Source organism: Panthera pardus, unplaced genomic scaffold (assembly GCF_024362965.1).
Source record: "Panthera pardus isolate Hobbes unplaced genomic scaffold, ASM2436296v1 HiC_scaffold_7, whole genome shotgun sequence".
NCBI classification, from domain to species: Eukaryota; Metazoa; Chordata; class Mammalia; order Carnivora; family Felidae; genus Panthera; species Panthera pardus.
In genome coordinates this window covers 40,776,234-40,791,422 of record NW_026527002.1, presented here as the reverse complement: position 1 = coordinate 40,791,422, position 15,189 = coordinate 40,776,234, and the positions used below count along the sequence as shown (strand labels likewise).

General features: G+C 40.8%; 1 protein-coding gene and 1 long non-coding RNA gene across 4 annotated transcripts in view; one reads left to right on the top strand and one right to left on the bottom strand.

Moving 5' to 3' along the window:
• Positions 1 to 652: 652 nt before the first annotated feature.
• On the bottom strand, positions 653 to 5,507 carry LOC128775334 (uncharacterized). The gene is made up of 2 exons (XR_008420009.1): positions 5,224 to 5,507; positions 653 to 1,791 (listed from the first exon to the last, which is right to left on the bottom strand). It is a non-coding gene; the product is annotated as an uncharacterized LOC128775334 (long non-coding RNA).
• Positions 5,508 to 5,626: 119 nt separating this feature from the next.
• VIRMA (vir like m6A methyltransferase associated) overlaps positions 5,627 to 15,189 on the top strand; it is a 58,326-nt gene continuing 48,763 nt past the window's right edge. For all 3 annotated transcript variants that reach the window (XM_019453486.2, XM_019453487.2, XM_019453485.2), the window contains exon 1: positions 5,627 to 5,734. In XM_019453486.2, the coding sequence (XP_019309031.1) occupies positions 5,672 to 5,734 (63 nt within the window). In that variant the 5' untranslated portion in view covers positions 5,627 to 5,671. The remainder of the gene's footprint in view (positions 5,735 to 15,189) is intronic.

Here is a 15,189-nt window from a genome sequence, read left to right as displayed (position 1 = left end):
TCTCTCTCTCTCTGTCTCTCAAAAATAAATAAACATTAAAAAAAAATTTAAGATTTTACCTTTCAGTAACCTCTATACCCAATACGGGGCTAGAACTCACCATCCTGAGATCGAGAGTTACATGCTCTATTGACTGAGCCAGCCAGGCACCCCTATTTGCCTATCTTTAAAATAGCCAGGATCCCAGAGTGTTAATGCCTTTATGAAGCTGCAAAATGGGGCACCTGGGTGGCTCAGTCGGTTAAGCGTCCGACTTCAACTCAGGTCACGATCTCGCGGTCCGTGAGTTTGAGCCCCGCGTCGGGCTCTGGGCTGATGGCTCGGAGCCTGGAGCCTGCTTCCAAATTCTGTGTCTCCCTCTCTCTCTGCCCCTCTCCCGCTCATGCTCTGTCTCTGTCTCAAAAATAAAGGTTAAAAAAAAAATTAAGCTGCAAAATAATTGAAAAATAGCTGGAGTCATTAAACCTTTCAGAACAATTGGCACTAATCGCTGTGCTTATTTCAAGATACTTTGTGTAGATAATAGCTTACAATCCTTGTTTCTCAAATTTTTAGGTAATTTCCAGACTACATTTTGAAGAATGATGTAGAGGTTTCACAGCAAGCCTTTGGCTGTAGGGAATTATCATAATCAAGTCTCATGGAAAGAGGGTGGCAGCTGTTACTTTTAATCAGTGTGCTCAGCTAGGGAGAAAAATGAAAGCTCTTTGTGTTCCTGCTGGTGGATGGATGTCTTACAGTTGGCAGTTTGCCAGATTACCCAATCAGTTGTTCTTGATATACTTGGTCTCTGGAGAGGTTGAAATGCTTGGCAGTTCATTCAGACCCTCCTCCTGCTCTGTATACTTGTGTGCATGTCAGTCACCTGGGAAAGGAGCTCATCTGTTACCGAATAAATGCAACCTTGAGTTATCCTGGACTGGTTAGCTCCCTCCCACATCTTTGCCTTTTTGTCAAGTTGCTCCTGGCATGCATTCAGATCCACACAAATTGCTTTTCACATCAAAGGCAATTTTTGCTTTCCTTCAAGTTGCTCTTTTCACTGTGGGGTGATGGAAATCAAAGAGGGAAAGACACTATGGCTGGCCAAATAGCAACAGTTACTATGGACTGTTTACAGAGCACTGTTCAGGGTGAGTTTGATAATCTGATGAGCAAGACAGACAAAAATGAAAGAATAATAGTACAACCTAATCATATCATATATAACACATATACAATATATAATGCTCTAAGTGATTCAAAATAGCAAACAAGAAATCGGTTCATTCAATAACCATTTTTGAGTGTTTAGTGTATGCCACATACTAAGTAAGGATGTACTGGTGAACAAAACCAGGTGATGAAGATTTACTCATGTTTCCTTCTAAGAGTTGAACGGTTTTAGTTTAGGTCCTCAACTCATTTTGAGGTTTTTTTTTTTTTTTAAGTTTATGTATTTATGTATGTATGTATTTTGAGAGAGAGAGCACACTCGAGAAGGAGGGGCAGAGAAGGGGGAGAGTGAGAGAATCCCAAGCAGGCTCTGCACTGACAGTGGGCTTGATCCCACGAATCATGAGATCATGACCTGAGTCGAAATCAAGAGTCCTATTTCTAGCCTCTTAATTCTATTCCATTGGTCTGTATGTTTATGGCTTTACTACAGTTCTGATTGCTGTCATTTTATAGTAGGTTCTGAAATCAAGAAGTGTGTGTCCTCCAAATGTGTTCTTCTTTTTTCAAGATTGTTTTGGCTATTTGGGGGTCCCTTGAAATTCCATATGAATTTGAAGATCAGACTCTCCATTTCTGAAAAAAAAAGCCATTAGGATTTTGATAGAGGTTGCACTGAATCTGTAGATCACTTTAGGTAACATTGTCATCTTAACGATATTGTCTTCCAATCCATGAATATAGAACGTCTTTCCATTTGTCTTAATTTTTTTAAAGCAATTATTTTATAGTTTTCAGTGTACAAGGCTTTCACCTCCTTGGTTAAATTTATTCCTTAGGTATTTTATTCTTTTGGATGCTACTGTAACTGTATGTAGGTTTTTGAAAGCCATTTCACAGGAGTCATATTCAAAGCAGAGGAAACCATGTAAGCCATAGGGCACAGTGATGTGAAATACCTTTGTATTAAGGGAGCCATATCTAGCTGGAAATGGCTGAATGATCAAATGGTGGTAGGAAAAAGGTGAAAACCTGAGCAAGTAAAAGCGAATTTGAGAAGTGATAGACACTTCTGTGAGAAGTGATAGACAGTCAATTAGGGATTCTTGGCTCTCCTAGAAGTCTGGTTAGTACTTTATATCTTCTTTGACCTCCTACACATTTTTCTGTCCTCTGAATCATAGCTGATGATCTCACTGAGACAATAGAAAACTATCAAAAAGGAACTCTTTCATTTCCACACAATAAATCATTACTCCCATTTGCATGTGTACTCATGGACTCCTTCTTGCCCCTGGTCACCAGGGAGTAGGCATTTCTAGCAAAGGTCACTTTCTACTTGGCTACCAGGTACCACCCTCCCAAACCCACCTACTCACTATTTTGCTGCCTCTTTCTCATCACTGTTTCTCTCTCCATTGCTTCTTTCCCACCAGTCGACATGCTGTTATTTCCCATCTTAAAAACATTTTTTCCTGACCCCAGGTCCCCCTCTCACAACCACCTCATTTCGCTTTTTATGCAACAAAAGTTCTTGAAAGAGGTGTTGTTTTCAAGTTTTCTTTGCTCGATTCTTTTATTTTTAACTAGAGACAGAGCATGAGTGGGGAGGGGCAGAGACAGAAACAGAATCTGAAGTAGGCTTCAAGCTCTGAGCTGTCAGCACAAAGCCCAATGTGGGGCTCAAACTCACACACCATGAGATCATGACCTGAGCTGAAGTTGGACACAACCGACTGAGCCACCCAGGTGCCCCTTTACTCCTCGATTCTTATTCATCTTTAAAAATTTGCTAACAGGTAATATATGTACATGGTAATACATTACCTTTATTTTTATACTTTAACCATCAAACTCCCCTCCCTAGAGGCAACAACTATTACCAGTTTCTTAAATAATTCTTTCAGAGATAATCTATAAATTCAAATACACATATAGCATATATGTACAACACAAAACAAATGGTGACCCCTAATGTAAACTATGGACTTTAGTTAATAATAATGTATCCATACTGGTTTATCAATTGTAATAAATGTACCACACTAAAGCAAGATATTAATAATTGAGGATGCTCTGAACAGGGGGGAAAGGGAATAAATGGGAACTCCTGTATTATCTGCTCAATTTCCTGTAAAACTAAAACAATTCTACAGTCAAATGCTCTACCACTGAGCTATACCCCCTCTAAAACTAAAACAATTCTAAAAAACAGTCTATTAATTAAAAAAAAAATATCTACCTCACATTACTCTTAGGTCAAAAAGAAAATTAAAACTAAGAAAATCAGAGTATGTAAAAATACCAATAATAAAGGTACTACATCATATATTACTTACAGTTAAAGCAGAGCTTAGGGGAAAGTTTGTAGACATATACAACAAATGATGAATATAAACAATTTAAGCATCACCATAGAAATTAGAAAAAGAACTGCATATAGGCCTTAAAAAGGCAGAAGAAACGAATTAGTAAATTCAAAAGCAGAAATTGGGGCGCCTGGCTGACTCAGTCAGTGGAGCGTGCTACTTGATTTCAGGGTTGTGAGTTCAAGCCCCACACTGGGCTATTTAAAAATAAAATCTTAGGGGAGCCTGGGTGGCTCAGTTGGTTAAGTGTGGGACTCTTATTTTGGCTCAGATCCTACTATCGGGCTCCGAGCTGACAGCACAGAACCTGCTTGGGATTCTCTCTCACCTCTCTCTCTGCCCTTTGCCCGCTAATGCACACTTACTCTCCCTCTCTCTCAAAATAAATAAATAAACAAAAAAAAATTCAGGTTCTGACTCAGCAGATATGGGGTGAGAGCTTGAAATTCTTCATTTAAGAAGAATAAAATATACTTTTTTAAAGTTTATTTATTTTGAGACAGAGATAGTGTGTGTGAGTGAGGGAGAGGCAGAGAGAGGGGGGACACGGAGAATCTGAAGCAGGCTCCACACTGTCATCTCAGAGACTGACAGAGGGCTCCAACTCACGAACAGTGAGATCATGACCTGAGCTGAAACCAAGAGTCAGGCGCTTAACTGACTGAACCAACCAGGCGCCCCAAGAAAAATAAAATCTTAAAAAAAAAAAACAAAAAAAAAAAAGCAGAACTGAAAAATCAGAAAAGAGAAGAATGCTGGGAATAATAAATATGAATGCAAGAACGAGTTCTTTGAAAAAACAAATAGTAAAAGAGATGAACTGTTAGGTAAAGGCAGAAACTAGTGGGCTGAGGAAGGGGGTGAATGGAGATTTACTTTAAAAATTTTTCAAAATTATTTATTATTAAATATTTCAAGCATACCAAAAGGCACAAACAGTAATGTGAGGCATGCCTGTGAAACCATCACCAGCCTAAAGAATAAACCATAATCAAGCCCTTGTGCGCTTCTCAATTACACCTCCCTCCAGTTTCCTCCTATGTTGACATTTTAGTTTGTCATTCCAACGCATTTTGTAATTTTATAATTTATATACATGCCCCTGGAAAGTTATATTGTTTGCATGTTTTGAACACGATACATACTATCTTACACTACAGGTTCTTCAGTCTGTTCGCTTAGTCGTTTTTCAGATGATCCATGTTAGATATGACACTAGTTCATTCTATTCTATGCGCTATTACATCGTATACATATACCACAATTTACTTATTGCTTCTTGTTGATGTCAATTAACAGATGTTTTTGCAACTATTAAGTTTTATCATGAACATTCTCGTATGCGTAGGTATTTCTTTGGGCACATGCGTGAGAATTGTCTTCGAAGTGGGGCAGACACATGTAGTTTCACTAAATAATTCCTAATTGCTCTCCCAAGCACTTGTGCCAATTTAGACTACAAAACAGTTCCAGTTGCTTCAATGTTCATCAACCCCGAGGCCATGAGACTTACTTTTCACTCTACATTTCTATGTTCATGGCATTTCACGTTATATAATTTCTTGTTTTGCTTCAATTAGTTCTCACCCTAAGGCTGGGTTGGGCATTATTATTCACATTTGCAGATGAAAAAAACAAAAAAAAAATCTCTTCGTTTTTAGACTACAGTTGCTTCTTAAAAAAAAAAAAAAAGTCTTACTTTTCAGCCTCGCTTATTGAACCTTTTTCCTGTCAGCCCTGGAAAGGCTGCTTGCTTGGGGAAGAGGTTTCACTGGGCCGGGCGTCCACCGGGCGATGCTCCTTACCCCTCCTCCAACCTCCTCGAATCCCGCTCGGCACCTTGCCATCCGAAGGCAGTCGTGGCTCTGCAACGCGGTGGAAGGACAGGGTTTGGACCACTAGCGATGCCGTAGTCCCCTCCTTTTCTCCCTCCGCCCTCCTCGGTGCTCCTGCGGCGCCCTCCGCCGCGCTGGAGAAGGCGGGGTCGGAGACTTCCGGCAGCACCACTCTTCGGGATAGGCCAATGCTCGCGGCGCCAGCGCTCTGGTCACCGGAAGTGCTGCGGTCTCTCCCTCTCCGGAGCCGCGGTCGCCGAGGTTGGAGCTCTGCCCCGGAAGTCCTCTCCCTATCCCCCGCCCGCGGCAAACATGGCGGTAGACTCGGCGATGGAGCTGCTATTTTTAGATACTTTTAAGCACCCGAGCGCCGAGGTAAGGCTTCCCGACTTGATTCCGATCCTGCTTGCCGACTCGTGGACCCTTACAAAAAGTCATTAGGCGGGCCTCGACTTTTCCTCCCGCCGTTTGCCGCTTTAACGCCTCACAGACATAGCCCCCTCCCCCCAGCTTGGGTGTAGGCACCGCGTCTGAGGGAGGGCGGCGGTAGACCCCCCCATTGCCCCCGGCTTTCCCTTAGTTCCCCAGGCCTTTGGTCGAGCTGGCTGCCCCGCTTGCCTTGTTCTTTTGTTGTTGTGCTGTTGTTCCTGTCAGCTTCGGACCTTGAGAAGGATCACGGTTTTCAAGTTTACCTGAGGTGGTGTTTGGGAGGGGTCTTGGACAGCTTGAGTTTGACAGCGCAGGTGACTGAGTAGGGTCACGCAGGTTTCGTGGTTCCTGAATCCCTCCTCCTAGGTTTCCGTCCTGACAGGAGTTCTGCTGTCCAGATGTGACACTCGTTCGGTTCAGGATTGCGGCGTTCTCCGGTTTGCCCTGAGACTTTAATCCTTACCTCTTGGAAGGGTTTCACACATTAGGACGCGAAGTTCTTACACGGAACGCCCTTTGCGTGGAGAATACTTGCGAAGAAGAGAGACTTGAGAGGGTTGTAGCTCATCTGTCTGTGCAGCATAAGTGTCGTGTCGTTTGGAGGGGCGAGGGTGGGGGTGGTGTGGACTCCTCGTTCTGTGATGACCGGAGTGCCCCTGAACGTCGGAGTGGCTCTGCGATATTTAAGTGGAAAGGAGCTAGTTGACTAACGGTTCCCGAAAGCTGGCCCAAATGAACATTAACCAGGTCCACAGAGAGAATGAAAACGGCCCCAGAGCTCCCATTTCTCTTCCAGTGTAAACTTAGTTTAGTGAACGGTTCTTTCTTCGGAGCTAGTGATGATAGTGGGTAGTGGTTGTATCTTAATGCTTTGTTTGGCAAAATAAAAAAATTGACAACTTGGTGGCCTTCTAATTATTTCGACGAGTGGTTTATAGGTGGGTAAAAATAAAAACTTTTGGAAACTTGAGCATGTCTTACTAACAATGAGTGAGTTTGTGGTCTCATTTCTTGTGGGTCAGTAAGCTCTGCTTGTCCCAACGACTGCCCGTACTTCTGTGACTGTACTTCCAGCTAAGCTTTAGAAAACTCATGATGGAGTTAGTAGTTGGATCAGAACGAACCTGTCATGTGTACAGTAATAAAGAACTGTTAAAAGTGAAAGAAAGAAGTCTGTGATGAGTTGGTGATGAGTTTAGGTAAATCGGCGTTAATTCACTTGTATATTTAAAAACCTAGTATTTCTTGGGGTACCTGGGTGGCTCAGTCTGTTAAGTGTCCCAGCTTCGGCTCAGGTCACGATCTGGAGCTTTGTTGGCTCAAGCCCCCGGGGCGGGCTCTGTACTGACAGCTCGGAGCCTGGAGCCTGCTTGGGATTCTGTGTCTCCCTCTCTCTCTGCCCCTCCCCCACTGTGTTTCTCTCGCTCGCTCTCTCAAAAATAAACATACATTAAAAAATTAATAAATATCTAGTGTTTCTTCGTTCATTCTTAGACAAACATTGAGGACCAGGAGAGGTCAGGACCAATTCTGGCAATGATTGAGGGAGGCTTAGTAGAGATCACATTGGAACAGAGTCTTGAAGGAAGACTAAGGGTTTGGGGGGAATATGCAATATTGAGCTGTTTGTTCTCAAGGAGCTTATAACTGACTATTGGAGGTTAGGTCCACAAAAGTATGATTCAAGTTAGAAGGCAATGAGTGTGTAAAGAAACAGTGGGAATCCCTTGGTGTTTATCATCTCTCTCTCTTTTCTCTCTGTCTCTCTGTCTCTCTCTCTCTCTCTCTCTCTCTCTCTTTTTAAAAGTAAGCTCTGTGCCCAGTGTGGGGCTCGAACTCATGACCTTGAGATCAAGAGTTGCATGTTCCACTGGCTGAGCCAGCCAGGCACCCTAGGGTTTATCATCTTTATTCCAAAATGCTCTGACGTATTAGGTCCCCGATGAGTATATATTTAGCTCCATTTGGTGCTACCAATAAGGCTACGTGATTTCAGAGGAGGGAGAGATCACTCTTCTTTTGAGAATATCCGGGAAGACTTCATCAAGGCAGTTAGCATGTGAACTTGGTCTTTGGTGGAAGAGGAAATGTTCCACAATTGTAGATAAGAAAGCAGGGCATTCTCCTGGAGTAGTCAGTCCTCTGTGGAGTATGCCAAAAATATTCGTATTAAGTGGCAGCTGCAGGGCAGTTCGAAGCCAGATCATGGAGTTCCTTGAATGCTCAGCAAAGGAGTATGGACTTTGTTTTATAGGAAATAGGTAGTTTTTGAGCAGGCAAATTAAATGACTAGTAAAATTCATTAAGTCAATTAATTGATCAGTAATCCCTAAAATGATTCAGAAAAATTAGAGATGGCAAATAAGGAAGAAAAAGTGAGACGTCATGAAAGCTTGGGTTTAGCAGATGGCCAGTAATCATTGTCCACAGTTATTGAATGCTCATTTTGTGCAAGATGCGGTGCTTTTGTAATTTAAATATACTATCTCTAATTCTTTTAATAATTTTGGAAGATCCTTATCCCTATTTTATAGATAAGGAGAGTGAGTGTGAGAGGTTAGGTCATTTTCCTAAAGTGTCATAGCAGGATGAAGGCACAGTAATGTGGCTCTAAAGCCATGCCATACTGTGTCTCAGTAGGGCTAAGTAGGAGGGGATAGGTACAAGATAAATTTTGGATATAGAGTTGATAGCATGGCAACTGATTGTGTGAGAGAGAAAGAGTAGTTAAAAGTTCTAGAGTTATAGTTTTAGAGACTAGAGAATTGGGAGGGCCATTGATAATAGAAAAGTCTGAAATTGGGTTTGATGGGAACAAGATAATTTTAGTTTTTGGTGTGTTTAGTGGTACACCAGAGAGATTTGCTCAAGTAGGAATTTGGGAATTTGTTTTAACGATTTCATTTATGAAAAATACTTCTGAAGGTGAGGTATAGCTCCAGGAGGGGCAATACAAATAAGAAAACAAAAAAATAAAAACTCCCAAAACCTATTGCCCTTGCCTTCAAAGAAGTTTGTTATCTGGTGAAGAAAATATTTAGTCACATTTCCCAAGGGGAATACTGAAAGGGGTTTGAGTCGTGTTAAATGAATTACAAATTGTGTTTGTGGTTTGTATGCCACTTTATTAAAAATTAAAAAAACTTAGTCAATTTTTTAAAAAGTTTACTCATTTTGAGAGAGATTGAGAGAGCACAAATGGGGGAGGGGCGGAGGGAAAAGGTGGGGGTGGGGAGAAAGAGAGGGAAAAAATCTCAAGCAGGCACCATGCTGTCAGATGCGGGGCTCAAACCCTTGAATTGTGAGATCATGACATGAGCCGAAATCAAGAGTCAGACACTTAATGTATTGAGCCTCCCGGGTGCCGCAATTATTATTATTATTTTTTAACATTTATTTTTGAGGGAGAGAGAGAGAGACAGCAGATCCAAAACGGGCTCTACACTGACAGCACAGAGCCTGACACAGGGTGTGAACCCACAAACTGAGAACCCACCGACTGAACCACCCACGTGCCCCTATTATTATTATTTTTTTTATTTTTAATGTTTGTTTATTTTTGAGAGAACATGAACAAGGGAAGGGCAGAGAGAGGGAGACAGCAGATCTAAAGTGGGCTCTGTGCTGTCAGACGTGGGGCCAATGTGGGGCTTGAACTCACAAACCCCAGGGGATCATGACCAGAGCTGAAGTCAGATGCTTAACAGACTGAGCCACCCAGGTGCCCTGTACTTGTATAACATTTTAGAAATATACTTTATTTTAAAACAGTATGTTTTTATTTTGACTAGGTAACATATGTGTGAGGTAGAAATTCAATAGATACAAAAGGGTATACAGTAAAAAGTATGGCTTTTTCTTGTCCGTGTCCTCTAGCCATCATGTTTCTTTGCCTAGGTATTCTATATAATTCCATTTTTACTGGCTGCATAATATTTCTTTAAGTGATAACGCTATTTATATTATATTCTCATACATTTAGGTTTCTTTTTTTTTTAAGTTTATTGGTTTATTTTGAGAGAGAGAGAGAGAGGACACGTGCACAGGGGAGGGGCTGAGAGAGAGAATCCCAAGCAGGCTGTGCACCTTTAGTGCAGATCCCAACACGGAGATCAAACCCATGAACCATGAGATCATGACCTGAGCCAAAGTCAGACGCGTAACCAACTGAGCCACCCAGGTGCCCCTACGTTTAGGTTTCTAACTTTTTACAATGATGTGATATTCTTTAATTATTTAAATTAAAAATATTAAAGTTATTTTATGAGTATTACTTTCTTTTTCTTTTTTAATTTTTTTTTTAACGTTTTATTTATTTTTGAGACAGAGAGAGACAGAGCATGAACGGGGGAGGGGCAGAGAGAGAGGGAGACACAGAATCGGAAGCAGGCTCCAGGCTCTGAGCCATCAGCCCAGAGCCCGACGCGGGGCTCGAACTCACGGACCGCGAGATCGTGACCTGAGCCGAAGTCGGCCGCTTAACCGACTGAGCCACCCAGGCGCCCCATGAATATTACTTTCTAGAGTAGAATTGCTAGGTTAAAATACAGTCTTACAATAATGATTGATGCTAGAAAGTACTGCTTCATTTTAGAGTTTCTTTAAGAAACTAATTTAGAACTCATCTGAACAGAAGTGATAATGGAAGTGGTAGGAATAGATGAGATAGCTTTAGCTTACCCTTAAGGAGAGGGTAAACAGAGAGGGGAAAATAGTTGCAGGATAAAAGAATAAGGAGGGGGAGACAGCTATACTGTGACTTGTAAACACACAGTGACTCCTTCTGAAGGTAAATGTGGTTCAGAGTCCTGAAATTTGACCAATTTATTCTTCACATTCCTGCTATCTCTGTAATCATAAATCTTCCATGATTCCCCTTGTCTTCCTAGGTTTAAGTACTCCTCTAGATATCTTAAGCGCCTACTTCATTGTAATATTTGCAACTCTCTGAAAACACAATTCAGTCAACTTTTATTCAGCACTTATTAAAAGTCTTCCATTCATTAAATGAATATGCTAAGCACTTTGATTATAACAAAGTATAAACTGAGACTTGGTTCTTGTCTTCTTGAGATACAACTGTAATGGGAGAAATAAAAAAAGCAATTACAATTTAGTTTGATAAGAGGCTTTTGATTCACAAGGAGAGGCATCTATCTAGACTTGCTCTGGCACAGGTTCCAAGAGAAAGTTAACTCTAGGGGTGTCTGGGTGGCTCAGTTAAGCATATGGTTTTTGATTTCGGCTCAGGTCATGATCTCATGATCAAGCTCAGACAACTCAGAGCCTCCTTTGGATTCTCTTTCTCTGCCCCTCCCCTTCTTTTTTTTTTTTTTTTAATGTTTATTTATTTTTGAGAGAGAGAGACGGAGCATGAGCAGGGGAGGAGTAGAGAGAGAGGGAGACACAGAATCCAAAACAGGCTCCAGGCCCTGAGCTGTCGGGCACAGAGCCCGACATGGGGCTCGAACTCAGACTGTGAGATCGTGACCTGAGCTGAAGTTGGACGCTCAACCAACTGAGCCACCCAGGCGCCCCTGCCCCTACCCTTCTTGTGCTCTTGCTCTCTCCACCCCCACCCCCCCAATAACAATAATAATAATAATGATAATAATAATAATAAAAAGAGGGGCGCCTGAGTGGCTCACTGGATTAAGCGTCTGGCTCTTACTTTCGGCTCAGGTCATGATCTCATAGTACAGAGCCTGCTTGGGATTCTTTCTCTCCATCTCTCTCTGCCCCTCCTCTTTCTCTCTCTCTCTCTCTCAAAATAAATAAACTTAAAAAAAAAAAACCTCTTAAAAAAGTGGACTCTAAAAGGAGTTGGGACAGAGGAGTGTGGGAGCAGAGATAATATAGCATGAGTGAGGGCATGAAGGGTGAGAAAGAGCATGGTATGTTGGGGCTATAAATTTGAACTGATCAGAAGAGGTTATACTTGTTTATAAGACCAGAAATTTGGCCTGGGGAGCAGGGGAGTGATACATTTATCTTCTAGAAGGACTACATTGCAATAGGAGAATGGGTGGAGGGGGGCAAGAAAGAAACCCCAAACCAGTTAGGATCCTATTGCTGTAATCCAGATTAGAGTGAATAGTGTCTAGAACTAGAGAAGTGAAGCAGTAATGGAGAGAAATACCAGATTTGAGAGCTTTTTAGAGGTTTAATCACTGGGACTTGATATTTAGATGAATGATTTAGGTGAGAGAATGAGAAAGAAGCAAAGGATAATAATGGTTTCTGTCTTGGTCATTGTGTGGATGGTGTTGCAAACACTGATATAGGAGAGTTCAGTTTTGGACTTGAGTTTGTGGTGCCAGAGGGACATTCAAGTGGAGATGTCCAGTTGGCAGTTGGTTATAGTGGTCCGGGGCTTGGGAGAGAGGTCATAAATGGAGATTTATATTTGGAGTTGACTTATGGCAATGGATGAAAGTTTTATTTCTTGTAATTTTATTGATTGTGTTTAGCTACTCTGCCCTACTTTTCTCCTCCATTTTGCCCTCTAGCCATGGTGAACTATGCTTGCAATTTCTTGAACCTTCCAGGTTTTTGTTTGCCTTCCTTATGTGCATGCTTCTCCCTTTGCTTGGAAAGTTATTCCTTCTCCTCCTTTTCCACTGATTCTTGTTTTCCTTAAAGACTTACTTAGCTCGGGGAGCCTGGGTGGCTCAGTCAGTTGAGCATCCAACTTCAGCTCAGGTCATGGTCTCACTGTCTGTGAGTTTGAGCCCCATGTCAGGCTCTGTGCTGATAGCTCAGAGCCTGGACCCTGCTTTAGATTCTGTGTCTCCTCTCTCTCTGCCCCTCCCCTGCTCATGCTCTGTTTCTCTCTCTGTCAAAAATAAATTAACATTAAAAAAAATTTAAAAAAAATCATGGAAGATTTATGATTACTTAGCTCAAGTGCTGTTTCTTTGGGGAAATCTTTCCTGACACTCCTCTTTTCCCCTCCACGAATTTTTGCTCACAGTCTGGGTTAGGTAAGTACCTCTTTGACTTTGCACAGACTCCTTTGTGAGTCTGTATCATAACAATATATCTGTCTACCACAATAGATGGTCTCTTCCTTAATGGTTGAGATTATGTTTTTGTCTTGGTATCCTTGGGACCTGCCATTCCTTGGAACATAATAGATATTTAATAAATGTTTAGAAATAAATATTGAATAAAAGGATAGCAACTAATACAGAAACTCTTCTACTTACAGACAAAATGGATTTTGAAAGTCTGTTCATAAAACTTTAAGTTCATTTTTTTTAGGTCCACAGTGATTACACCCTAAAAACTGATACTATTAATCAGTAGAGGGCAAGGTAGAGGAGGATGCAATTAATAACTTTTGTTCTAAGTTTCCTTTGTACATATTAATGAGAATTTATAATATGTAAGCAAAGGATCTTCAATATAGTATACTTTGTAAGTAGAGAAGTTCTTACAGGAAGGAAACATAGCACCAAAGTTTGAGGCAAAATGCTAATTTCTTTTGTGTAAAACTATGTAGTATATGTAGAATACCTATAGTATATTTGTAATAATAAGTATACAAGTTCAGCTGCTGTCACAAAAGTTAAAATAACAGTGGATTTGATAAAATAGGATTTTCTCTCAATCTGGTTAAGTATTCTAGGGCTCATATGACAGTTCCACAGTGTCAAGGGCCCATATTCCTTCTGTCCTTTTCCTTTGCCATCCTTAGGGTATTGCCTGCCTTGTCCAACCAAGGTAGCTCACCGATAACATCTGTGTTCTAGAAAGGCAGCAGAATTTTGGAATAAGAAGTAGAAGGAGTTTCTAAAGTCTGAACCTTCCCTTTAAGGACATGATCTGGAGTTGCCTGCATCATTTCCATTTCCATCCCATTGATCAGAAGTTAGTGATCATGGGGTACCTGGGTGGCTCAGTTGGTTAATAACCATCCAACTCTTGATTTTGGCCCAGGTCATGATCTTACAGTTCGTGAGATCAAGCCCCATGTCAGGCTCTATGCTATTAGCATGGAGCCTGCTTAGGATTCTCTCTCTCCCTCTTTTTCTCTCTCTGCCCCTCTCCCATTCATGCTCACACTCACTCTCTCTCAAAATAAATAAACTTGAAAAGAATGTAAAATAACTCAATAATTTTTTAAAAAGTTATGATCAGGTGTTCACACTGGCTTAAGTGTCCAACTTCAGCTCCAGTCATGATCTCACAGTTTGTGAGTTCGAGCCCCGTGTCGGGCTCTGTGCTGACAGCTCAGAGCCTGGAGCCTGCTTCAGATTCTGTGTCTCCCTCTCTCTCTGCCCCTTCCCTGCTCATGCTCTGTCTCTCTCTGTCTCAAAAATAAATAAAAACATTAAAAAAAATTTTTTTTAAATGCAAAACTGGGGGACTCGGTCAATTGAGTGACTCTTGATTTTGGCTCAGGTCATGATCCCAGGGTTGTGGGATCAAGCCCTACACTGCTTAAGATTCTTTCTCTCTCCCTTTCTGCCCCTCTCTCCCACTCACATGCTCTCTCTCTCTAAACTAAAAAGTTAAATTAAAAAATGCAAAATTGGGAAGTCATCCTGTCACATTTTAGGAAAGACTAACTTGAATAATCTTTTGGTCTGTTGATATGCATGATATTCTTTGCAGCTTCCAAGAGAGACTCAAGAGTCATTCTTTCTAGATACAAATAACATGAACCATTTTTCTCATGAATTTTGATCACTAAGTAATCAGGTTGGCTGAACTTCTAGGAAAAGTTGGTGTAAAATAGTTCAAAAACAATGTGAAACATTCATTTTAAATTACTGATCACGAGAGCTATCTTTGATACTGTGTCAAATAATACATAGAAGTAAGTGTATACTAAATATAATTCATGCTATCCATGTCTTTTATTTTGATAAACAGTTTGTGGATTCAGATTATTTCAGGGAGGGCTTAACTTCAACTATTAAATACCTAAATGACTCTCCTTGATCTCTTGTTATTAGTTGTATGTAAGTTTAGTAAATTAAACTGATTTAAGTATAGATCTGTAGTCTCAGTCTCTTATTTATAATTCAGAAATTCAAAAATGGCAGAAAAGTCCACCCTGAATTCATTTGGTCTTGCAGTCTAATCTGAACTGACATGGTAGTTACAATCTTTTTTAGTATGAATGTTTATACATGTAGCTGCAGAAATATTAATGTTTTGATGACAAGATAATCAAAAGCAGAAGCAGAGAGTGTTAAGTAACATGTAATATTTGTATCATACTGCCTTTCTAAAAACCCAGAAATTCAGGATTGTGAAAAGCATCTGGCACCAGACGCTGTTTAATGATATGGAGTTTAAGATTATTTGTGACATTTTGAAAGAAATTAAATTGAAGATGAATAAATTTTGAATAGAGAAAGTGTTTGGTTTTGCTTACAGTATGTCCCTGT